At 42.0% G+C, this 27,731-nt stretch overlaps 1 protein-coding gene across 4 annotated transcripts in view; it reads right to left on the bottom strand.

Annotated features, from left to right (window-relative positions):
- Nucleotides 1-27,731, bottom strand: part of LATS2 (large tumor suppressor kinase 2) — a 63,733-nt gene that overhangs the window by 8,249 nt on the left and 27,753 nt on the right. For all 4 annotated transcript variants that reach the window (XM_073662330.1, XM_073662315.1, XM_073662324.1 and 1 more), the window contains 3 exons: nt 10,148-10,280; nt 7,225-8,714; nt 2,169-2,751 (listed from right to left, as the gene is read on the bottom strand). In XM_073662330.1, coding sequence (XP_073518431.1) covers nt 2,169-2,751; nt 7,225-8,714; nt 10,148-10,280 — 2,206 coding nt within the window. The remainder of the gene's footprint in view (nt 1-2,168; nt 2,752-7,224; nt 8,715-10,147; nt 10,281-27,731) is intronic.

Below are 27,731 nucleotides of genomic sequence, written 5' to 3'. Positions count from 1 at the left end.
TCGAAATGGCCTGGACCATTTTTTGATCGTTGAGGTCCCGCTGGGTAGCATGCATTGGTGTGTTTGACACCTTACCAACGACCTCGTTGGTGACTCAGAACTGAGACACATAGGCGTGCATTTGCGTTGCATCATTATACAGGTCGCTACGGGTCGCCGTATCATTGCTGCGTCGTTGGGAAGATCTGACTGTTTGACATCTCACCAGCGACCACATAGCGACGCAGCAACGATCCCTGACAGGTCGTATCGTTGTCGGGATCGCTGTAGCGTCACTTAAGGCCCCGTCACACTAAGCGATATCGCTAGCGAGATCGCTGCTGTGTCACGGTTTTGGTGACTCACCAGCGACCTCACCAGCGATGTCGCTATGTGTGACACTTTGCAACGATCAGGCCCCTGCTGTGAGGTCGCTGATCGTTGCAAAGTGTCCTGGACCATTTTTTGGTCGTTGGCCTCCCGCTGGCCAGCACACATCGCTGTGTGTGACCAGCGGGACCAACGATCTGGCTGGTAACCATGGTAAACATCGGGTTACTAGGGGCACGCGCGCACTTAGTAACCCGCTGTTTACCATAGATACCACTCTGCTACTGTGAGCGGAGGCTCCAGCGCACGGTAGCAGAGTGGTATCCATGGTAAACAGCGGGTTACTAGGGGCACACGCGCACTTAGTAACCCGATGTTTACCATAGTTACCAGCCTGCTCCTGCTTGCAGCAGGCTGGTAACGGGAGCAGGACATCGTGGAACGATTCTTTCCACGATATCGTTGCTCCCCTGATCGCTGGTGAGCCTGCCTGTTTGACAGCTCACCAGCGATGTATTAGCGATGCAGCAACGATCCCTGACAGGTCGTATCGTTGTCGGGATCGCTGCTGCATCGCTTAGTGTGACGGGGCCTTAAGTGTGATGGTACCTTAAGGGAACTGAAGGTAAACGAATCAAATTTGCAGACAAAGCACAGCTGGAGGGATAGCTAACACTAGAGAACACAGAGAGAGGATTCAGAAGGATGTAGATAAGTTTGAACAATGGGCAGTGACTAATAGAATGGTATGTAACAGGCAGAAATGCTAGAATCTACATCTGGGCAAGAAAAACGAAAATTACATCTACAGAATGGGAGGAGTACAACTAAGCAACAGCACGTGTGAAAAAGACTTGGGTATACTAATAGATCACAGACTGCACATAAGTCAACAGTGTGATGCTGCAGCAAAAAAGGCACACACAGTTCTGGGATGTATTAAGAGAGTTTAGATCATGTGAAGTAATTATCCCCCTCTACTCCTCCTTGGTCAGACCTCATCTGGAATACTGTGTCCAGATCTGGTCACCACATCTTAAAAAAGACATCAGGAAACTGAAGCAAGTTCAGAGGAGAGCTACCTGGATGGTGAGTGGACTGCAAACTATGTCCAACGAGGAACAGTAAAAAGGATCTGGGAATGTTTAGCATGCAAAAAAGAAGACTAAGACGAGACTTAATAGCTGTCTACAAATATCTGAAGGGCTGTCACAGTGTAGAGGGATCATCCTTATTCTCATTTGCTCATGAAAATTCGAGAAGCAATGGAATGAAACTGAAAGGGAGAAGATACAGATTAGATGTTATAAAAAAAAATGTGACAGTGAGAGTGATCAATGAGTGGAACAGGCGATGAGTTCTCCTTCAATGGAAGGAGCAGGGGGTTGGACACGATGACTCTGAAGGTCCCTTACAACTCTAACATTCTATGATTTTATAGACTACAATGGCCAAGCCTGCACTGCAGAAATGATGAGTATTGAATGAGCTCTGAGTAAGCTCTGAATATCACGGATAAGACACAAAGGATACATTTTTAAAACTGATGTGTGTACGGATCAATGAAATTCCATGGGTCCGTGTGTTGTCCGAGAAAAAAAAAAACAGCACTAGGATGTGTCACATGGATGTGTGAATGTAGCGTAACTCTGATCAACTTTTTGAGAAGTGGCAAAGATGATGGAAAAAGTACAAAAAGTCAAATAATTTTTTGCAAGTGTGGCTTGTGCAAATATTTTCACCTTTTTTTACCACAGTTGTGGCGCGGAGCTCTTCATAAACCCACCACATTGTCTAAACAACATACAAACAAGGACAGCATGTGTTTGCATGGTGGATACACATACATACTTGCTTACCTTTCTGATAGTATTTTGAGTTATGCGTCCATCTAAACCCAGTACAAAGTCCAAAATCTGTTAACTTTATATGTCCATCTAGATCGATGAGGATGTTATCAGGCTTAATATCCCTGTGGATGAACCCCATCTTGTGGACACTTTCAATGGCCAGAGTCAACTCTGCAATGTAAAACCTGGCCAAGTGCTCTTGAAATACCTCCATGCGTATTAGGAGACTCATCATATCGCCTCCAGGGATGTAATCCATCACAAAGTATAAATTGTCTTTGTCTTGGAAGGAATAGTAGAGTTTCACCACCCACTCATTGTCAGCCTCTGCCAGGATGTCTCGCTCAGCTTTCACATGGGCCACTTGATTCCTGTTAAGTACATCCTTCTTTCTCAGGGTCTTCATTGCGTATAAAGCTTTGGTGTCCACTTTGCTGGCCAAGCAAACTTCTCCAAAAGCACCTATGCCAAGCGTATTGATCTTCACAAATAAGGACTTGTCCATTTTGGCTCTTTTTAGCCTGTTGTAGTTGGACTCTTTTTGGTAAAGGATTTTTCTCATCTGCTCCTGAACGGCTTCACAGAGTCCAGCCTGAAAAATATGTGATACCAAACATACATGTAACATAGTACGGTATAAAGGAGACATGGGTTCGCTCTAGATCAGTGATGTCAAACTCAAATACACAGAGAGACAAAATTTAAAACTTGGACGAAGTCACGGGCCAACCATGATATTTATTAAAAAAACTCTCTACAATTAAGGAAGTTTTTCCTCATCATCAACTATAATTATGAACGTTTTCATATGGAAACAAACTTAAAGGCATTGTCGCAACAAAGTACACTTTAATTAATAGATCTTAAGAGTCAGATGACATGATTGAAGCATTGGGTATTTCCTCGCGGATGGAGGCGTACATAGAAACCATATAGCCCCATACCAGAAGTTCTAATTGGAGACCACCCACAAAAAAACTCTATATTTAGTGAGGTCACAGAAGAGCATATTTCATAACTTTGCAGCCCTTACAAATTAATTTTCCTTCTATTGAAGCCCCTTGATAATTGAAGCCCCTTGATATAATGGCCCCACATAATCCTCCATACAGAATAATGGGGCCAACATAGTTCCCCATACAGTATAATTGCCCCAAATAGTCCTCCATACAGTATAATGGGCCCCACATAGTCCTCCATACAGAATAATGGGCCCCACATAGTCCTCCATACAGAATAATGGGCCCCACATAGTCCTCCGTACAGAATAATGGCCTCCACATAGTCCTCCATACAGAATAATGGCCTCCACATAGTCCTCCATACAGAATAATAGTGCCCCACACAGTCCTCCGTACAGTATAATGGGCCCCACATAGTCCTTCATACAGTATAATGGCCCCACATAGCCCTCCATGCAGAATAATGGCCCCACATAGTCCTCCATACAGTATAATGAGTCCCACATAGTTCTCCATACAGTATAATGGCCCCACATAATCCTCCTTACAGAATAATGGGCCCGACATAGTCCTCCATACAGTATAATGGCCCCACATAATCCTCCATACAGAATAATGGCCCCACATAGTCCTCCATACAGTATAATGGCCCCACATAGTCCTCCATACAGTATAATGGCCCCACATAATCCTCCATACAGAATAATGAGTCCCACATAGTTCTCCATACAGTATAATGGCCCCACATAATCCTCCATACAGAATAATGGGCCCCACATAGTCCTCCATACAGAATAATGGGCCCCACATAGTCCTCCGTATAGAATAATGGCCCCCACATAGTCCTCTATACAGAATAATGGGCCCCACATATTCCTCCATACAGTATAATGAGCTCCACAAAGTCCTCCATACAGTATAATGGCCCCACATAGTCCTCCATATAGTATAATGGCCCAACATAGTCTTCCATACAGTATAATGGGCCCCACATAGTCCTCCATACAGTATAATGGGCCCCACATAGTCCTCCATACAGAATAATAGCCCCACATAGTCCTCCATACAGTACAATGGGTCCCACATAGTCCTCCATACATGTAATGGGTCTCACATAGTCCTCCATACAGAATAATGGGCCCCACATAGTCCTCCGTACAGTATAATGGCCCCACAAAGTCCTCCATACAGTATAATGGGCCTCACATAGTCCTCCATACAGAATAATGGGCCCCACATAGTCCTCCATACAGTTTAATGGGTCTCACATAGTCCTCCATACAGTATAATGGCCCCACATAGTCCTCCATACAGAATAATGGGCCCCACATAGTCCTCCATACAGAATAATGGGCCCCACATAGTCCTTCATACAGGATAATGGGTCTCACATAGTCCTCCATACAATATAATGGGTCTCACATAGTCCTCCATACAGTATAATGAGCTCCACATAGTCCTCCATACAGTATAATGGCCCCACATAGTCCTCCATACAGTATAATGGGTCCCACATAGTCCTCCATACAGTATAATGAGCCCCACATAGTCCTCCATACAGAATAATGGGCCCCACATAGTCCTTCATACAGAATAATGGTCTCACATAGTCCTCCATACAGTATAATGGGCCCCACATAGTCCTCCATACAGAATAATGGGCCCCACATAGTCCTCCATGCAGTATAATGAGCCCCACATAGTCCTCCATACAGAATAATGGGCCCCACATAGTCCTTCATACAGAATAATGGTCTCACATAGTCCTCCATACAGTATAATGGGCCCCACATAGTCCTCCATACAGAATAATGGGCCCCACATAGTCCTCCATACAGAATAATGGGCCCCACATAGTCCTCCATACAGTATAATGAGCCCCACATAGTCCTCCATACAGAATAATGGGCCCCACATAGTCCTTCATACAGAATAATGGTCTCACATAGTCCTCCATACAGTATAATGGGCCCCACATAGTCCTCCATACAGAATAATGGGCCCCACATAGTCCTCCATACAGAATAATGGGCCCCACATAGTCCTCCATACAGTATAATGGCCCCACATAGTCCTCCATACAGAATAATGGACCCCACATAGTCCTCCATACAGAATAATGGGCCCCACATAGTCCTTCATACAGGATAATGGGTCTCACATAGTCCTCCATACAATATAATGGGTCTCACATAGTCCTCCATACAGAATAATGGGCCCCACATAGTCCTTCATACAGGATAATGGGTCTCACATAGTCCTCCATACAATATAATGGGTCTCACATAGTCCTCCATACAGTATAATGAGCTCCACATAGTCCTTCATACAGTATAATGGCCCCACATAGTCCTCCATACAGTATAATGGGTTCCACATAGTCCTCCATACAGAATAATGGGCCCCACATAGTCGTCCATACAGAATAATGGGCCCCACATAGTCCTCCATACAGAATAATGGGCCCCACATAGTCCTCCATACAGTATAATGAGCTCCACATAGTCCTTCATACAGAATAATGGGCCCCACATAGTCCTCTCCAGTAGAGATGAGTCGATCGATTGCAGGTGAGGAATTAAAAATTTCCTAAATGCCCCCAGAATAATGAACGATCCCAAACACTATATACTTTTGAAAACCATTTTGGATTGCCTAAATGTAACAATACAAACCACTAATATAAAGCGATGCAAAACAAAACTAACAAAAACTTTACAGAAAATTTTAAAAATGCCTCACTCTTGCACTTTCTATAATTACTATCCACATTATTTACAAGGCACTGAAGCAAATATCTTGAATGTCATGTACTGGAGACAGAAGGAGATCCTTGAATCAAAAATAGATGATTCTTTCTCTCCAGCTGTCACAATTAGACAATCTCGAAATAAATGTTTCAGAAAAATGTCACTAAATATAGCAAATAAATGACCACATCATCTAATATAATCTGAGGTTTATTTTTAAGTGGTGGCCATGATCAGTCTATATGTCTGACAGAGGGAATGTAACACCAGCTCTTATTACCCAACCGGCAACTGTCTGTGCCACAGAGACATATTTTTACGTTGAATAATTTATTATACTTATCTACTTGTAGCCATGCTATTGTCAGACCCGCAAAGCTAGGCTACTGCCTATAATAATGCTTCCACATTTTAGCATCTCAAGCCCATGTCCCAGACCATACGAGAACACCTTATGTAGTCCAAGTTTGGTTCACATGAACAGTGAGGAGTCCAAGCCTTGTGAATGCTAAAATTTACTCCTCGTTACGGGCATCTGAATATGACCTTAAAGAGAGAGCTTTGGGTCAAGTCTCCTTAATGTCTTGGTTGAAGACAACTTATAACTGTATTGCTGTATTGCCACTCACTGGCATTGAGCTATACCTGGCAAAGACTGAATTGGAGGGCCAGCCAAATGGCACTGCAAACTGTAATTTTCATTCAGTGGAAAAAAACTGACCACGCAGATAGCACCAGGACCAATGATATTCAATTTGGCTGTTGAAATGAGCATTTTGTACATGGACCAAATTTCCGTGAGGAAAAAAAAAATTGCAGCATGCACTAGTCTCTTCCGAAGTTCTGAAGACTTTTGGTGTGCAAAAAAAAATCAGATCATTCAGATAGTCTAATTTTTACAGAAACATTGAAAGTATTAACCTAGAAAACTGTATTTGGTCTTTATTGAGCCTTACAGGCAGGGCTGTGGAGTTCGAGTCGGGGTCTGTGTCCATTTCAGTGAAGTCAGAGTCAGTATGAAATGGATCGACTCCGACTCCTAAAATATATAATAAATTGGGTTCAGTAGTACAATGCAGGATGGGCTGTAATTTTTTTTCATAAGAATTTGGGAAAGTTATGAAATGTCCTATAAATGTCTGTTCTGTTCCTGATCTAAGGGTCTCGGCTTTTAGTTGAGATGAATCAGTGCTGCACTTTATGTACATGGTCAGTAGTGAGGCAGGGCTGTGGAGTCGGAGTCGTGGAGTCGGGAGTCAGGGAAATTGATGAGTCAGAGTCGGAGGTTTGGCTTACCAGCTCCACAGCCCTGCTCACAGGTTAGTTTTTAACTCGGGAAATAGAGATAATTACCTCTGCCATCTCTTGTTCCAGCTGTAGCCGCCTATTAATCTTTTGCTGGTAGGTTTTGATTACATTCTCCACATGTTGCTCCATGTAAAACTTGAAGGCAAATGGTGAGTAGCTCTTGATTCTGGATTCCCTCTTTTCCTCATCCCTGCTGTTTTTACGCACTGGTACAGGTGATGTTTGTATCTGTTTTTTATCCTTCCCAGGCTTACTGGTTTTGGAAGGTTTATTTGCTTTCTCGTGTTTTATATCACCATTGACTTCCTCCACTTGATTATTTGCCACGCTGTCCACGACGCGCAGATTCTGCTCCACTCCTTTGCATATAGAGTTTAAATCATGCTGCTCTGAGTGGAAAATGTGCTTTGGGTAGGGCGGTGGTGGAAATCTCATATCCTGACCGCTATAATCTACATCAATCCCATAAGCACCTTGGCCACCAACAGATAATGGATGGGGCTCGATCTTCTCTAGATTGTCTGAGACCGCGGTTTGTGAAGCCAACCAGGCAGGGTGTGATGGGCCCACTGCAGTCAGGGGTTCTGGCCTCATCACCCTCATACTCTTCACGGGCTGAAGAATGTGGGCCGATGTCACAGTCGTGATGGTTGGTGAGCCCATAGAAGTATCTGGTTTGTTCTGAGGAGTTTGCCACATTGGCACCTGCTTTTGTTGCTGGTGGTTATTAAATGAGTTAGTACGGCTTGGTACCTGTGACTCTGTTCTGAAGGGGACATGTTGCCATGCTGAGGATTCAATTACAGCACCTTGTAGAGAATCACGGCGTGACTGCGGAGTTTGCCACACACCCATATCATACATTTCCATATTCATGCTATTCGGTGTTGGATTCAAGAGGTTCTGAGGCGCATCTGGAAAGTCGTTAGAATATGGAGACCCCCTAGACATGACAAGCATCTGATGGGAAGGACTTGACTGCTTGTGGTGGGGATGTGGCATGTACAGACCTGCTGAAGCTTGCTGAAATGTATGACCTGGGCTTGTCTGTACGACTGGTCCTTTGCTCTGAATATTTACATAGCCTCCATCTTGCTGCATTTTGTTTTGAAATGAAGGAGTTCTTTGCACACCGTAACCCATCGGCTCTCCCTGTACCATCAGGTGCTGACGGGCATAGTGCGGGCTGTTTGATGTATGAGGAGGCTGCATCGGTAGACCCTGGTTGTTGATAGTATAGTTCATGGCAACTGATTCTACATTGGCAGCATAGGCCTTCTGCTGGTGCTGATGACCTGCAGTAGTAGTATGAGCAGTAGGTCTTGGAGATGGTCCATTCATTGCTCCTGACTGGGGAGCAGAAAGCAAATAGTCCATGTATTGCCGTGGAACATCATTTAGAACATTGGCACCTTCAACCGGAAAGTTTGGCCCATCATAGGCTGCATTATTCATTGGATGGTAAGGCGGAAAAGGTTCACTTGGTCCTTCAAAGCTTGACCGGTGAATAACATTATTTGGGGCTGGACCTTTCCCTTCAAAATAAAACACATACAATAAACATTAACAACACTAACCACTTTCCAACTGCTTTTCCGTATGCACTGAAGTAATGCACTGGATACAGAATTTTATACAGTGGCCTTAACTTGACAACAACTCCATAATTTATTGAAGTAGGTCTCGGTATTTTAATCAAACTGGGACATGTATAGAGCTTCCCTGACATATTCACCTTCAGTTATGGTATTTGACTCTATTTAATCTCAGCATTCTGCCTCATGTATGTCCCAGACCTATGCATATATATGCACATGTATGTATGTCTATACAAATATATAGTAAAACGTAGGCCAAAATGGCAATGGTCTCTTGGGATTATAAAGCTCTGGGTACATCACATTATAGGTTTCTCTGGTTAGTGTAGCCTTCATGACAAACTGACATGCACTTCTGTCCATCAGCAAGTCTGCACTAACCAGGGAAAGTGGCCAATCTCTTTAAAGAACTCTGAAAAATGGCCCCGAACCACTATTATATGTGGATAGCTGTAATTTACTGAATTTCTTAACTCACTTTTACTCTCTTGCCGCAATAAGCTGGCAAATAGTCCATGCTCTGCATTGTAATGCATCTCTCGGATTCCTAAGCTAACAAAATAGTACAGTGGACTCCTAGATGCCTCATTAGCATATATAAAAGGACTGTTCGCTAACACTTCCTGAGACCCTGCTCGTCTCCACTTCCTGAGACCCTGCTCGTCTCCACTTCCTGAGACCCCACTAGTTTCCACTCCCTGGGAACCCGCTGGTCTCCACTCCCTGGGAACCCGCCGGTCTCCACGCTCTCTCGGAACCCGCCGGTCTCCACGCTCTTTTGGAACCCGCCGGTCTCCACTCCCCGGGAACCCGCCGGTCTCCACTCCCGGGAACCCGCCAGCCTCCACTCCCTGGCAACCCGCCGGTCTCCACTCCCTGGGTACCCGCCGGTCTCCACTCCCTGGGAACCCGCCGGTCTCCACTCCCTGGGAACCCGCCGGTCTCCATGCTCTCTCGGAACCCGCCGGTCTCCATGCTCTCTCGGAACCCGCCGGTCTCCACTCCCTGGGAACCTGCCGGTCTCCACTCCCCTTGAACCCGCCAGTCTCCACTCCCTGGCAACCCGCCGGTCTCCACTACCCGGGTACCCCCCCACAATGACCCATTGCCTGAGTAGTCATTTCCTGTGTGTTGAAGAAAACCAAGAAGTTGTGACTAGTGAGAACCCAGGAAGCATTGAAACGAGAGCAATGGGAAATCGGTGAGTCTAATTTCTTTTATTTTTTAATGAAATTCAGAATTATTATTTTTTTCTAAATATTGGCTGGACAACCCTTTGAAATACACTACAACTAAAACTATGATATAATTTTAACAAGCATAAAATAGCATAAGCGTACAGTGAATCCATTATTCATATGGGATTTTACCTGGTGACGTTTGCTTGATTACTTGAACGATCTGCTCATTCCTAGGGTCCAGATATCCCATTTTACTAATAAATTCAAGTGCTGCCTCAATGCTCCGGCTCCCCGTCTGCTTCAAAGCTCGTATTGCCATTTCCTATTTACAAAGAAAATGATAATGAAGAATAAATTACAAGATTAATGATAAATGGTCTCCCGATATCATAAGGAACAGTATTATTCCATCAGAATACAGAAATCTTCATAAAGGATGGGGAGTGCATTGGGATATTGGTTGGTGTCTTAGAAATACATCAATACAATAACTGCAACTTTTGTTGGAACATACCGGGTCTCCTTATGGAGGATCCAGCTGCTGTGTAGAATTCGGCAAGCAATGCTTCCAGGGAAAATTATGTCAATTAGCTCTCCAAAAACAGTCTCTCTAATGCCCCCTGTAGGTAGCAACTCAGGTCAATATCCTACCCATTAATGAACCTTGAAACTTAACTAGGGTTATGAGCCAAACAACAGCCACCAATCCGTAGACATCTGTTTCGGAGTTCTTGCTTCTCATCAGTATACAACACCACTGTATGCAAAGTAGTTCTTCTCCAAGAGGAAGAAGGCTGACTCTGTAGCGCTACCCATTGGAGATAACTATCCTATAGAATCAGCTTTCTTACTCTTGGAGGTGAGCTAATTTACATACCCTTTTCCCAGGGAGCATTGCCTGGCCTTTTAAGTTTCTAGCTGGCTGCAGACTTCAGATACACCGGTAGAAATAGCAGATTTTTTCCATTATCTTCCCAATTATTGCCCTTTACTGGACTGCTATCCATTCACAAAAGGCTTTACGTTTTTTCTTTTTTTGTGTGTGTCTGTTGTGGTGTTAGTAAAAAGTACAGTTAGACTACTGATTGTGCATCTGTTGACTACTTCAGACCTCATGTTTACTGCCAGGTAAAAAGTCATTATAAGTAAAGCTGCATTTAAACTGAAAGATAATCCTTACACTTTCAGTATAATCTGGCTGCCAATCACCCAATGAAAGATTGAAACGCAACGCAAAATATCATTGTTCTTGGCGGTGCATTGTCCAGTGGAAACACTGCTGAGAACAATGGCAGCCTGTGCTGTGTGTACTGAGCGATCTATGAGAATTCAGAAGGGATCATTTGCCACGATCTGTAGAATATTAAATTACTGCCGATCAGTAAACGTCCACTGATTGGTGGTTGTTTAGTTCTGCCAGTTAGTTCGGGTAGACAGAACCTAAGACAACATGGTATCAACAAACGCATCCAAATTACTACGATTGTTTGACAAATTAGATAAATGTTGTAAATATCGGCTAAAGGCAGATTCGTGTATATCTGATTAGGTAATTTTGAATGTTACAGCACAGAAATCAGAATTAAAACATAACTTTTATTCAAACACTAAAAAATAAAAGTGCCGAGTGCTCGTGTTCTTTAAAATAGAATAACACTATAAGAAAAAATGGGGGGATGCCGGTCAGCTGTTCAAAGTGTTATTTATACTGATACAAAATATTTTAAATCCCATATAAAATATGGATCGGGACACACTTGGATCGTCCGGATCCCTGGATGTCTCTGATTTACTTCCCAGGATAAGATCCAATATTTCGTATTAGTTGATTGAACGCTCTAATAAAGATAGACCAACTCTTGTTAGCACCAATATGAAATATCACCACTTGGGCGCTTAGTTGAAAAACAAACTAACCATCGGTCGTGTCAACATAATACACAATTAGTATGACCTGTGACCTGTCCATTCGTACAGCAATAATCATATACCATATCTCCTTGATTCCCATATGGTTATGTTTCAATATTCATTATATTCTATACATTTTTCAAATGCCGGCATCCCCACATGTGGAATTAAAACACAAGTCCACAAACTGCAGCCAACTGGGTGTCATAACCTTAATCTTATAAGTGTGTGTATCCCTCATCTCCTTGGGATTAGTTACCACTTTGTCTTGTTTAATTAAACACTGGAAAAATTAATGTACCACTACCTGAGGACCCCTATAGTTATACTCAAAGCCAGACCTCCAAGAAAGGTAAATATATTGATCTCACCCAGGCGCTAAAGTCCTTTAGCGCTCACTCCAGGGTGACTGTTTTGCTCCAGAGAACCTCCCGACGCGTTTCTTTTTAGCAATTCATCAGGGGATTGTGGTTCGAGCATATGATCCAAGGGCCACGCCGCCTCTAGCGAGCGCTACCACCAAAAGCTGCTGCATTTTGGATCCAATGTTGGTAGAATCCATCAACAATCTGATGTTTATGTGGGCAACACAACAGTTTCCTGGCATTGGAGAAAATATGGACTGGCACACTGGATTGCAACGTGCCCGATCCCTTGTTCCTCCAGTTGATACCAATCCACTTTACATTAAGTGATATCTGTTTTTTTTTCCAGTTCTCAGGCCCAGGTTTATCTATCAGTTATATTGACATCCTTTCAACGACAATTAAAGGGGTTGTCTGGTCCAAATCGATAAGTCTGCAGTCACTCTGTGCAACTGCAGACTTAAGAACTGCACTGTGCGCTGCAGGGATTTGCCGGTTTCTGAGCCGGGACCAAAGGATATGTATGAGTTATCCATATACCTGGCCAGTGTTCGCGGCCTCGCGTTCATACACTTGTATGAATTGAGGCCACCCCCACTAGACGGGCTCTGGCCGGGGGTATGTATAACTCATATATACCCTCCGGTCCTGGCTCAGAAACTGGGCAATCCCTGTAGCGCACAGTGCATGCGCTGGGGGAATTCATAAGTCTGCAGTCACACAGAGTGACTGCAGACTTATTGATTTGCACCGGACAACCCCTTTAAGGAGTGGTATGAAGGTTTCACCCAAAAAAATTATGAAATGAAGTCCAATGAAACTAAGCAACAACAACAAATATAAAGACCGGCTCGTAATATGACTTCAGGTTTCCATTCTGAATCAGAATGGATTAAGATTATTTTCTTAGCACCACAGAAGAGCAGTGGCTAAAATAAGAGATGGCGTGACCGGTTGACACTTTATGGATGTCATGAGCAGTTTTATTGAAACCATCAATTATATCACCAAGAGTGATCCCACCCAAAGTACATGCAGTGTTCTAATTATCTCGCTTCTTGACTATAACTAGAAAATAAAATGAAAAAGTTCTGCATAGACTTGTCCAAATTTCCATTCTGTAGCCATTACATTCATGGACACAATCCATTAACACATGGGCACATCCTGTGTTGGAAGACAATGCACAGAATTATTTTAAATTACAAAAATGGAACAGGATAATCTTAAAATGTACTGAATGTTGCCAAAATATTCATGGATGAATTTTCATACCCTACCAGTATTCAGTATTTCTGTATAGTCAAAGTAATAGCATGGCTGTACGGTCCAAGTCCCTACAGGTCCATGTTGCATTTTCCAGTCCCTTAGAAGCAATGCCCTTTTGGCATGAATTTTATTTTTTTGCACATATCATATAGATAAAAAAGACAACCTATAGAATTATAAGTTACCTATATTATACAGGCACCATATTACACAACATGGTTGTGTGCAAGAGGCAAATTTTTGAAAAAAGACAGACAAAAACACTACTGTTTCATACTTTGTATATTAATACTTAGGGACAGCCATGTATTGCATAGACAGGAATCTGACTTCAATGAGTGCAGTGTAATGCCTATTTTCACCTGTGGAGGTGCTATAGAGGAATTAAACACTTGCTGTTGGGTTGCCCACTCGTTTCAAAAGATTGCAGGGGATCATAAACAATGTGAAGCCATTTTACCAGATTTCAGTTTAGGAACCCCACTAACAATAAGGTTTTTATCCAGAGTGAACAACCAATTTTGTTGTCAAGACAGCTTGGCCTTCCATTGGAAATTCTGATTAATTTGAAGTCATTATCTTCATAAATTGTATCCCAAGCTGTATCTACACAGAGCGGCAGGATATAAACCCAGCCTACCCTGCAGATGCCAGCTCAAACAAGACTCAGACGTTCAGAAAAGAGGAGTACTCTTTCATACGCCAGTGTAAAAAAAAAAAGATCATAGTATTAAACTGTCCCAAATCTATTAAATGGTGCATACTACTTAAATAAACGTTTTTTAAGAATGTCCTAAAGTCAGAAAATTAAATCTACACTTTCCTAGGAGCAGGTATGAATTTGTGCCGAAATTTGCAAGATTTTCTTGTGTAAAGAAGAATAAATTTATCTAAAAATTGTTCAGCATGCCCATTCCTGGTATAACACCTCGACTCTTTCAACTGAAAGAAAGAAGCTAAATTGTGGACAAATTCCCACTTTTTGAAAGTTTCTTTACACAATTTGCAACTTTTGAAAGTTCTTGCACAATTTGCCACTTTTTTTTAGGCTCAGTTTATGCGAAAAACTGGCATAAATTGGTTGCTAAGCATGGCTCAAGCTGTAAAGAAAACCAAAGAACTTTCTATGTGATGCAGAAGGAAAAGAGGCCTCATACTTCAATAAATTAAGGAGAATGCAGGAATTCACCTATCACATATCTCACGCAACGGATTACTTCAAGTCACTGCTGAGAAGAAAGCTGACCTAATCTGACTTCTAAGAATTTCGGAAAAGAATTTTAGATTCATGGCTAAGATTATAAGCCACCTCCAGCTGTGGCCAAGCATCATGGGAGACGAAAAACTCAAAGACGAACATCAAACTCTTCTCTGTATGAACCGGTCACAGAGATAGAAGTAGTGCCGACGAAAACAAGGCTGGAGCAAAACAAGAGCCGCGATGAACTACGGACAGATGGGACAAAGAAGAAAATACATTGTACATACGTGTAGAAGTTACTTTTTTATTTTTACACAATGTGGCATATTTAGCATTACTATCTAATTTTTGGACAGTCAAACGTGCACCAGATTTATCACATCAGCTTATACCGTTTGACAAATTTGGCACATCTTACGACTGTCTAGTCTAAATTTACAGTATCTATTTATTGGCTTAACTTGTGCCAAAAATGTTGAGCTCGGTGTCACACATTAGGCCATGCCTCTTCAGTTTAGCCATCTCCTTTCAGCAAAACTACACCTCGTAGATGCTGAAGTTGTCTAAAACACATAGTAAAGATAGTAGAAGTCATGCAAAGCAGCTTTTTGATGCAAATTGTGCAATTTTGTGCTTTTTTTTAAACAAGAAATAACTTGATATTGCAGGGACCATTACAATCGGGTGCACTGTTTTGCAAATGAAAATGTTATTTCTGTGCAAAACTAGAAAAATATTGTTTAACCAGCAATTTCTAAGTTTAACTACAACTTGGCCAGTCCTTCTGGTTTTACACTGCAAATTGCCTCTTCAGAGAAAAAGAGGATTTGAACTCTATAGCGCCACCTATTGGAAGCAGCAATCCTACAAGTCACAATCAACCCTTTAATGAGTCGTGCAATATGACTTAGGGTAATAGCCAAATCAAAATCTCAATTTGCACTTACATCTTAGAATAGGTGTCCCAGAAATAATCAAGGACTTCCTGAACAAATATAGGTGAAATAATCATATATCAATTAACACCAATAATGGATAACCTGGCGACCTCTGCAAGCTCTTTTTTGAGTAGCTCCAAACATGCAGCAGCGACCTGGTAACTATATCAATGCTTCCTTTCCATCCCAAGGTCATCAAAGCACTTTTCCTTTCAGTGGTTTTCACTAGGGCTTCTACTAAGGGAGTGACCTAAAACTCTTTGGCCCCAATGCAAAACTTGTAATAACGCACCACATCTACCATGTGTCATTTATAATACTGGTGACTTCCAGTAGGGTAGAGGAACCTTTGGTCCCTCTCAAGCATCAAGGACAGGGTGTCATTGTCTCCTCTGCACAGCTGTGTCTCTGGCTTCTACATTCACATACCGCTACCACCTCTAGGTACTGTAGCTAAGAAAATGATCCCTTTAAGCTGAAGCCTTCTTATAATGGTGGAATAATTTGAGGACATACTCTGAGATCTTGAGGATACAATTTAGTATCAATACCATAGCTAGCAAGGTGCCTTTCACAACTTTTCTAAACAATGTTTTAGTTGTGTCCTTCCTTCCCTTTTGTACCTTCTGCTCAGGGGTCCTACTACTGAGCAGTCTCCCACCATATATGATGCTTGTCTTCTTTGGCCAAGTACTAGACTAGAGGCCTTTATGCTTTGCGGCCTAATCGTCTATTACATTTTTTTTCTCTCCCTTCCCTACCTCACCAACCCAATAAGTAACCATTTACATTTTGTATTTTCACTTCTTTTTCATTTATTGACTGTGGCACTATTTTTTTTTTTAATTTTGTATTATTAAATTTCTTATTGGTGTAAAAATGCTCAAAAATTGGATTCCTTGGCATCATAGCTCCCCACTTTATTTCCCAGAATGAAGCAAAAATGAACAACCTAGTTATGGTAATTTGTTATTTTAATAACCAAATATAACTAAGAATTGTCTGGGACAAGTCAAAGCAATACTTAAAGCCTGCCCCGTGTATGTCCCTGTATGTAGAACAATATGTTCTTAAAAATAATCATTTCATTCCCTACTGACAAGAAACTAGCAAGAAATCTTACACATTTTGTACTAATGTCATGTTATAGTAATCTTCTAATTTAGCTGTACCCTCTCTTTCTATTGAAGGCACAGTGGCATTTTTCCAGAAAAGATCATCTAGATTGAAAACATATGTAACACAAATTTGGAGGGGTGTAATGCATTTTTGTGGAACATACTCTCTACAAGTCTTCATTCCTGCCATTCTCTTCTGAGAATGTAAACATTTCATACCTGCTTATTGAAGACAGATTTCTAAGAAATGCTGCGGGTGAAAAATGCTCAATCGACTGCCTATAAAACTTGACGTACCACTCAATTTTAACCATTTTTGTGATAGTGCAGCAAGAAAAAATAAAAATAAATGTGTATATTTCGGGTGCTGAAAGTGTTGGCACCCTTTAAATTGTTCCCAAAAATGAAGTTTTTCTCCAATAAACTTATTGCAATTACACATGTTTTGTTATACACATGTTTATTTTGTTTGTGTGTATTGGAACAACACAAAAAAACAGAGAAAAAAAAGGCAAATTGGACATAATTTCACACAAAACCCCAAAAATGACTCGAACAAAATTACTGGCACCTTTCCAAAATTGTGGGTAAACAACTTTGTTTCAAGCATCTGAAGATTGATCAAACTAACCTGTGGCAAGTAACAGGTGTGGGCATATCACACCTGAAACCAGATAAAAAGGGGAGAAGTTTACTCAACCATTGCATTGTGTGTCTGTGTGTGTCACACTAAGCATGGAGAACAGAAAGAGGGGAAGAGAACTGCCTGAGGACTTGATAACCAAAATTGTTATAAAATGTCAGCAATCTCAAGGTCACAATTCCATATCCATGGATCTTGATGTTCCTTTGTCCACGATTCAGAACATAATGAAGAAGTTTAAAACCCATCTCACTTTAGCTAATCTCCCTGGATGTGGATGGCAGAGAAAAACTGATGAAAGGTTGCAACTCAGGATAGTCCGGATGGTGGATGAGCAGCCCCAATAAAGTTCCAAAGGAATTAAAGCTATCCTGCAGGCTCAGGGTGCATCAGTGTCAGTGCGAAAAGCTACACTGCAGTTTGCCAAAATGTACACGAGTAGGCCAAAATCCTTCTGGGAAAGCATCTTGTGGACAGATAAGACCAATAAATAGCTTTTTGGTAAACCACATTATTCTGTTTACCAAAAACAGAATGAGGCCTACAATGAAAAGAACACAGTACCTACAGTCGGATATGGTGGAAGTTCAAAGGTGTTTTGAAGTTGTTTTGCTGCTTCTGGCACTGGGTGCCTTAACTGTGTGCAAGGCACACAAAGGCACACAAAGGATTTTGGGTGGCAATGTAGTGCCCAGTGTCAGAAAGCTGGGTTTTCGTACTAGGTCATGGGTCTTCCAGCAGAACAATGACCTCAAACATACTTCAAGAAGCATCCAGAAATGGATGGAAACAAAGAGCTGGAGAGTTCTGAAGTGGCAGCAACGAGTCCGGACTTAAATCCCATTAAGCATATGTGAAGAGATCTTAAAATTGCTGTAGGGAGAAGACACACTTCTAATATGAGAGACCTGGAGCAGTTTGCAAAAGAAGAGTGGTCCAAAATTCCAGTAGAGAGGTTTTGTATAACAAAACGTGTAGTTGCAATAATTTTCAGGGAGAAATACATAATTTTGTGGAACAGTGGCAGTGGCAGGATTGTTTTCTAATTACTGATGGATTTCAGATGGTGTCATGACTTTCCATGGATTTTTGCACCTCTCTTTCTTCTTGTGGTTAATACTTTTTGCCTTGTGTCATTTCATATTATTACACATAGCTTAAAGGGAATCTGTCACCCCCTGGGACGTATATAACCTCTTAATATGAGGCATACAGGTGGTAGAAATGTTAAACTAGTCCTACCTGCATGCCTCATATTAGCGGTCTTGTTGTTGAGAAATTTTGTTTTATTTCTTTATGCTAATGATTTCTTCCAGGCTCCAGGGCGTAGGGGGCCAGGAAGGAATCCCCGCCTTCTCTCTTCATTATAATGCCAACCCCCTCCCCTGCACGTCATAGTGCCCTGTGACGTGCAGTTGTGGCGCTGGGATCCCTTGCCTGCGTCCTGCACTCCCTCTGCAATCCATATTTTTTCCTCCCTTCTATGGGCAGTGTATTCAGGGATCTTGTGTGCAGGCTCCAGTGACCTCCAGCGTGCGTGACGATAAGGTGCTCTCCCCACTTCCTCCCTGCATAGTCGTCGCTAGGAACCAGGTGTATTGGTGATGCAAAGCAGGAGCCATTGATCTCCCGGTGGTGGGCTTCAGGAAAATGTCGAGATCTCAATCTGTGCATGCGCCACCTTCGGCGCCATTTTTCTGAAGCCCACCATCGGGAGATCAATGGCTCTTGCTTCGCACCACCGAGAAACCTCCTCCTCCCAGTCCAGGGCCCGCAGTATCTCCCCACCCCTGCTGCCGGCTTTCTGTAGCGGTGATCCTGCTCCTGCCTCCTGTGACCTCACTCCATCGCCGCCAATCCCCCAGTAAGGTAAATTCAGTCTATATGACGCACCCCCATTTTCGCATTAAAATTTTATTTTCCCTAATTTCCTTCCCTAAATTTGGGGTGCATCTTATGGTCCGGTGCATCTTATAGTCTGAAAAATATGATAATCATGTGATGTCATAGACCTAATGGAAAAGAGAAGAATTATCTGAGTAGAAAGGAAAAATGAGCAATTGTAAGTACACAGTGCTGTATAATATGATGACTGCAATATATTAAGAGGATAAAAACTTTGATTGGAGGAGGAAGAGGGCTTCTTTAATGGGAGATTGTCTGGAGATGCTGGACCCAGGCTTGTGTTTGAAGATTGGGGAACCTTTCAGATGTAAGGTTTATTAGTAAGTTTTATAACTTTCTAATTATTACTCATTTAACTTTTTTTTTAGTAATAATCTTGTGTTGTAATTTGTCTACAGCATAAGGCTATGTGTATTTATGGCAAGAAGAAAACCCAAGGGCAGGTCTCTAATATTATACAATGTATTTTGGACACGTGTTCAAAATTCTTTTTTTATTTTTATATTTGTTCAATGTCCATCAGAAATCCACCTGTTTACTTATGTTACTCTAAAAAGATCACTTATTATGTTAGGAATCTTTTTTCTGCAATCTGGCTTTACAAATTCAGCCACTATGGCCTTCCAGCTATGTGCAGTATGTGTTGAACCAGCAACATTTACAACTTCGGTAATTCTGAAAAAGCATTCCCACTCCAAAAATAATGTGTCTGGATAATACATGGGCAAACCAAGGAGGACACAAGCTGTTCTGGGTCAATGACAACCGGGACTCCAAATATAACTCAGCCTTGCAACAATATCTTCAGGCATACATGTTAATAGCCATCAGTATTAGTTCATTTCCAATTGCAATGCCAAATGATTCAATGATCGTATTGATGACTATACTGGAAGGTTCAGCCTCGATCCAGGTAGACCCCTATAGTGCTTTCTTCGTGGCCATAATATACTATGTTAAGACTTGAGTTCTGCTGGATTATCAAATTGATGGAATACTTCCTGCCGCAGAGACTACACACCCATCCTTTTAAATAAACAGTTATAACTCAAGGGAATACTAAATTATCAGGCACCTTCCTGCCAGACTGCCGGCCATTCTGAACAATCAATTATTACAGGGCACCTGTCATCAGTCTATGGCTGCCTTTTTTATTTAAGAATAGAGTGAGCAGCCTTTGACATGTGAATTTTCTAAATATTATCTATTCATAAAAGTGGTCACAAGGGTCCCTAATGTCCCCTAAAGGATCCAACTTTCTAGCAAAAATTAGTTCCGAACTTACAGGTTTTGGGATCCTGCCATGCATAGTGGGATACCCTGCTCGTTGTGCAAGAGCGAGATCTCGTATTGCAAGATCGCACTACTTGCACTAACTCAGCGCTGTACTTTACCAAGTGCTCCACAATAACTGCTCTAATGATGTGACCATTCAGTAACCGCTAGTGAATAGAGAAAGCCTGTTATTCCTACTTCCCCTGCCGACGCATAAAAAATCTCTAAAGTGCTGATGTCCCTATTCATACAGAAAAATCGTCTGTGTCCTTCATTTCCTACCCACACAAAGAAAGCTTGTGTTTTACCCTGCCTACATATAAAGCATGTGAGTCCAGCTTCCTCACCCTACACAAAAAAAGCCTCCAAGTTCTGCTTTCCCTTCACAAAGTGATTGACAGCTCTCCCTGTATGCACACTCATACAAATAAAATGCTGTCAAAGCTGTGAGGTGCAGAAGTAGGACTCACAGGCTTTCTCCAAGTGTGGGCAGTGGAAACAGGACCCAAAGGAAAGCAGGACTCACAGGCTTCTCCATGTGTGGGCTAAGGAAGCAGGACCCAAAGCAAAGCAGGACTCACAGGATTTTCTAAGTATAGGCAGTGGAAGTAGATTCAAAAGGAAAGAAGGACTCACAGGCCTCTCCATGTGGGGACAGAGGAAACAGGACCCAAAGGAAAGCAGGATTCACAGGCTTCTTTATGTGTGGACAGAGGAAACAGGAAGCAAATCAAAGCAGGACTCACAGGTTTCTCCAAGTATAGGCAGTGGAAGCAGGTCTCAAAGTAAAGCAGGACTCATAGGACTCTCCATGTGTGGACAGAAGAAACAGGACCCAAAGGAAAGCAGGACCTACTGGCTTCTTTATGTGTGGACAGAGGAAACAAGAAGCAAAGGAAAGCAGGACTAAGGGGCTTCTCCATGTGTGGCCAGTCCCAGCAGCACCCAAAGGAAAGCAGGGCTCACAGCCTTTCTCCTTGTATGGGCAGTGGAAGCAGGATTTACAGAAAAGGAGGACTCAAAAGCTTCTCCATGTGTGGACAGAGGAAACAGGACCCAAAGGAAAGCAGGATGCACAGGCTTCTCCATGTGTGGACTGAGGAAACAGGAACCAAAGAAAGGAAAGTAGGACTCACAGGCTTCTCCAACTACAGGCAGTGGAAACAGAGACAAAAGGAAAGCAGGACTCACAGCTTCTCCATGTGTGGGCAGTTGCAGTAGGGCCCAAAGGAAAGTAAGACTCGCACCCTTTCTCCTTGTATGGAAGCAGGATTTACAGGAAAGTAGGACTTACAGGCTTTACCGTGTGTGGGCAGATGAAACAGGACCCAAAGGAAAGCAGGACTCACAGGCTTTACCGTGTGTGGGCAGGGGAAACAGGACCCAAAGGAAAGCAGGACTCACAGGCTTTACCATGTGTGGGCAGTGGAAGCAAGACTCAAAGGAAAGCATTTATAATGCATGTGGAATCTTACAAAATTATATTCCCAACCTCAGAGTCTGATCCATTACTTTTCAGTGCTACTGGTGAAGAGTAGGAGACCTACCAGAGCCATTAAATTAATGGAGTTTTACTATGGCCTCTTAGGAGTCAAGTAGACAAACTTCCAAAATAGGAAAATCTACAGCACAATGCAGGGCTGTGGAGTCTGTAAGCCAAACCTCCAACTACGACTCCTCAATTTCCATGACACGGACTCCAACTCCGACTCCACGACTCCGACTCCCTCATACACGGCTCATGTTTAAGTGATAAATTTACTGTAGCACAGATTCATCTCAGCTAAAAGTCTAGACCCTTAGATCAGGAATAGGACAGACATTTATAGGACATTTCATAACTTTCCCAAATTCTTATGAAAAAATATTCCCCACAAACTGCATTGAACTACTGTACCCATTTATTATATATTTTAGGAGTCGAAGTTGGTACATTTTATACCGACTCCGACTCCACCAAAATGGGCACCGACTCCGACTCCACAGCCCTGGCACAATGTACAGGAAACACAGAGAAAAATTAGTGGGTGAATTGTTTTGCTGCAACTTGACCTTACCCCATGGCCCCCAGCACACAGTAGTCATGTACTAAAGCTTTACAGAGAATCACAGAGTCCCCTGTGGCTCCATATTATGTAGCTACAGGGTTTGCCGCTTCACAATGGGTGCCATATGTGGGAGAAGCAATACTTCTAGGTGAGAATATTTTTGTAATATGGCATTCATTAGTAGATGACCCATATGAAATCAGAGGCTAGTATTTCTAGCTAAACTATTATGGCTTGCAGGCCAAAATGAATGTGGAATATTGGACCCCACCAGAATATCCTGATTTTAAACAGCAGACATGATCCAATTTAAAACTATCTTACTTTTCAAGTTACAAAGTTTGGAATTTAAAAAAAAAAGAAAGATGTCTAGTCAGAGCCAATGCATGAATTATATCTATAGAGGAATGTGTAAGATATACATACTGCTCATACCTTCACAGGAGGCAACTACATTACAGGGTAAATAACTCACTGCGGACAAGTGAGCTATGCAAGCGCTGCCTGCTCTACGTTACACTGCTTGTTCTAAACATCTCCAACAAACCTTCCAAGCCCGGCACCACGCATCTCACCAGAAAATGATGTGATGAGTGAAAACTAAATGATTTCAAAACAGTTTAATCAGTGGTGACCCGGGTGTAGAGATCACCACTAAAATGAAGGAGCAAAAGAGAAAAAAGCCCCCAAAACGGAAAATGAGCTCAATAGAAATTCTATGGCATTCGTCTTTACTGCCGGCCGAGTGCAACGCTCAGCCGACTCCACCAAACCAAACTTGTCACATTTCTCTATGATATGTCAAAAATGTCAAGTTGCACATCAAATATATGGTGGGTTAATGCGATTATTTTTATAACGTTCACTGTATGAAACATTAGAAAATCTTTCCTGCTGCCAATTCTTCCAATCCCAAAATTCCCTAGATCCCTTCTGCCACTACAAATTCCATATGCAGGAGCCCCAGGCTAAGAGAGGTTTTTCTCTCTTTTTCCTATGTAGCTATTAAGCCAATTCCGAGAAAAATAAAGAGTCTTACCTTGAGGCCGCGTTCACACGTTCAATATTTTATCAGTATTTTACATCAGTATTTGTAAGCCAAAATCAAGAGTGGAAGAATCAGAGGAAAAGTATAATAGAAACACGTCACCACTTCTGAATTTATCACCCACTCCTGGTTTTGGCTTACAAATACTGATGTAAAATACTGACCAAATACTGAGTGTGTGAACGTGGCCTTAACTAACTAAAAAAAAACTGCAACAGAAAAGTAGAAATGAAGTCAAGTGTTCAGTGGAGGTGTTCTATTAGCAATGAGATATTAAGGTCCCCAAACTCCCATATACAGTAATTTTTACAATAAAAAAATTATCTATTTTCTAGGTTCTCAACCTGTGTTATGTGTACAAGCCTTGTCTCTGGAACAGCATTTCTCAACCGGGGCTTTGTGAGACCCTCCAGGTTCCCATGCATTGTCGTAGTTGTTTGCACAACTTTCAAGGCTGAAACATTGCGTTCTACAAAAATTGCACTTCTGCACATTAAGTAAAAAATGTATTATGGTAAGTTAGATATTTCTTGTGAAAAAAAGTAAAGTAGGGGTTCCCTGTTATAATTTTTTCCCAAGGTTTTCCAATGCAGGGAAACCCTGTTTTATGAGCACCCCTGAGAATACTCTGATGTTTTACCTCTTCCTAATTCAATAACAGTGCCTTAGTACTCTTGTCTTCCATGTTTCAGAAGTAGTAGAGCTGTGGCCCTTCATGATTTCTACAGAGACAGACACTACTCTTTTCACTCCTCCCTTAAAAAAAAAAAAAAACACTCCAAAAGGAAAAAAAAAACAACAACACTTTTTTCCCCTTTTTTTCTCTATATTCTTTTTTTCTTCTTCTTTAACTAGGGGAAGAAAAAGAAAAGAAAAAGAAAAGAGAGAAAAAAAAGGGGAAAAAAGTGTTTGTTTTTTTTTCCTTTTGGAGTGTTTTTTTTCTTGCTAATTTATGGGATGATTATCCACCTATATATACAAGGGAGCGGCCTGTGTCTGCGGCCTGTGACCTCGGAAACGCGTCGGATAAGCGCTGGACTTTTTTCCCTCAGTGGAATCCCCCAGCTGTTGTGACGTCACACAGATACTAAGCGCTCACATCCTTGATTATCAGCTGTCCTGCAGGTGTGACCGGCCGGCACACCTATCAGGCTGTCTGCAGTTCTTCTCACCCATGATCTTCATCTCTGTATCCACCTAGTGCAACGGCTGCATGTACCTGAAAACTGAGTTTCTGTGAGTCTCTGCAGCCCTCTATCTCCGGCGTTAATACGCTGTTTGAACCCATTTTCTGCAACACTCACGGCTTGTTCTACAGACTCCGGCACTTGTCCATCACATCTAGTTGCAGTTGTGACTTCTTCAAAGGACCCCTGGAAGCTGCACGCGTATATCTTCATTTGGACTACCATTTTCTCTAAGACAGGTAGGAATCACTCTCTTGGTATTTTATGAGTGGTTTGCAGTGCATCTCTTTTCTTTTTATCGTTAATATATTTAAGTTATTTTAGCAGTATTTCTATCTATATGTACCAACACTATACAACAGCACTCTGAAAACATGAATTCACCATTTTCAACAAAATGTGTGAGCCCATTTGCAAGCAACAATGCGACCCATTTCAGATGTAACCCTATACTAAAGACTTCTCTCATGGGAGTGTCAGGTGTAATAGACAGTCTCTCTGGATCTGGCTGTAGAAGGTCACTGCGCTTGGCATTGCAGATACCTTCTTAATCCTTCTTCCTTTAAGACCCAGCGGCGACCTCCCTCCTGCTGCTGGTGGACACACTCTTGCATGGGAGTTAAAACCTCTCAGTTTGCTCCAGGCAATTGGCAGTGATACTTCTATGTTCTTTTGTGCAGGCTTGGAGCACTGGCTGTTGGCTGGCTTCTAATCTGGTGCCATTGGAGGATAGTTGGCGTTACTCCTCTGGTGTCTGCTCAAGCTAAATTAATCCCCTTTGTTTGTCTACCTTGTTGTCTTTAGTTTGTAGTGGGGCCTGACCAGTGCTCACCCCCTCCCTATCTAGGGCCAAGCTCTAGGGATATACAGGGTTTAGGGTCCTGCTTGGCGATTGGTGTGGAACCAATATAGGGACGGCAGGGTAGGCGGGGTTTTATTAGATCTGCATAGGGGTCTCCACTCCCCCTTTCCCTAGTGTTTGGGCTTCCTCCCCCTCTTCCTTTCATGTTGCACTTAGTCTTTCCCACACCTTGCATAACTTCCCTATGTCTGTACATAGGCCTGCTCTACTTATAAAGTCTTACAAAGATGGGTGGATAAGATACAAGACCTTAGGAATATGTATCTAGATTATCTACTGTATCTATCAATCCGTCTATCTATTTACTCCTGCAGGAAGGAAGTAATGGTGTGTTGTAATTCCATATTTCTTTTACTTTAGCCCATACTGAAATTTATGGCGTGTAGCCTGACCAAGAAATAAGATATTGGACAGCATAGAACAATCATTTCTTTAATTCTAAATTAGAAACTTGCATTTATACAGTAAGGTTTTTAAGTAGCTGATTCCCATTATGTTTTTGGAGCATATTTCTATGTATTGAGTTTTATTATAAAACTTCTTCCATTTCACAACCACCTGTTATGTTGCACTATGGATGATCATTTCCGTGAGCACAAAGGTGGAAGGCTAAAAAAGCAGCTGCTGCAACTGTAAAAACACAGCAAAAAATGTATATCTCACCAAATACAAAAACTAAACACAGTAAAAACCAGACCCTTGTCCTGCAGATCCAGAAGACATCCAGAAGGAAGTCACCACTGAAAGTCAAGCTTGTGTGAGAAATATGTATTTTTCCCATATACTGCAGGTAATACGGGATATACCCCCGGTGTGGATCTCATCCTGCTTCTTATCAAAGTAGACTGTGTATGCTGCCAAGTTTAACAGTCGTGTTCTTTAACCTTCCTCAGCAATTACTGAGCAATGATTATATGTCTACACCCAGAACGTTTGGCTTTCTAATAATAAGCAACTTTCCTGGCATAAACTTTTTGACAGAATAACTTCAAATATGGAGCAGAAACGAGATGACCATCAGAGATCATCCTGCTTCAATCACTAGTGCTCCTACATGTCCTTCTAGACTAAGAAGCAAGACTTAGCGCAACGACTATTTCTTCAAGGCCTGACTTGAGACAGAAAATAGTTTACTGTGACTAAAGGGGTTGTCCGGTTTAGAAAACCCATGTACTCACTGTGCACACAACATCTTTTAAACTCTGGCAAACCCAACGAGTTTTTCAAGCAGAAGACTCAAGAAACACTGGAGTTTTTTTTTCCTCCTGGTGTTTTTTTTCCAGGCAGTGGTTTTGGAGTTTTTTCTTTTTTACTGGTTTCCAGTCATTCTTTTCATTTCATTAAATAATGAAGAAACCGCTAACAATTTTTCAAACTTTGGCAAAACGCTCAAAAAAAAAACAGGTCGACATCCAGGTGTATTTTGAGTTTTCCCATTGACTTGTATTTGAAATTACAAAGCGGAAAACACCAGAAGAAAAGGTCACTTCTTTTAACCGGTTGGAATTTTTAGAAACCTGAAGTGGTTAAAAGAAGCTCCAAAGACTGAACATGCGAACTGTGAATCGTTTTTACATAGAAATTCTTATATTCATTCTTTTGAGCATTTTTGGCAGGTTTTTCAAGTAGAATCAGCCTAAAAAAGTGTGCATATAGCCTTTCAGGAAATTCTGCATTAATATTAGGGAACCTCTGTCCAGGTTACTCATCGCTTGGCCGGAGTGGAGAGTGTCGCTATCACTCTCCCGTAGACTTGTCCTGTCCTGCATTACACAGAAAACCTGGTGATTTGGAATAGCCATTGGGTACACCATAATTTCCCCTGTGGTGGTGCTGCAGGGTAATTGTTTCCCCATAGATTACACCTGATTGATAATGCATCAAAGCTTATGGCCCCACTATCAGTATTCTGTCAGTATTTTTTCTCAGGAGTGGGAGCCAAAACCAGGAGTGGGTGATAAATGCAGAATTGGTGACTTGTTTCTATTATACCTTTTCTCTCA

This window comes from Phyllobates terribilis, unplaced genomic scaffold (assembly GCF_046119375.1).
Source record: "Phyllobates terribilis strain yellow unplaced genomic scaffold, ASM4611937v1 Scaffold_2__4_contigs__length_985480577, whole genome shotgun sequence".
Lineage (NCBI taxonomy): Eukaryota > Metazoa > Chordata > Amphibia > Anura > Dendrobatidae > Phyllobates > Phyllobates terribilis.
Note: the sequence above shows the minus strand (reverse complement) of the source record. Positions and strands in the feature narration are given on the sequence as shown.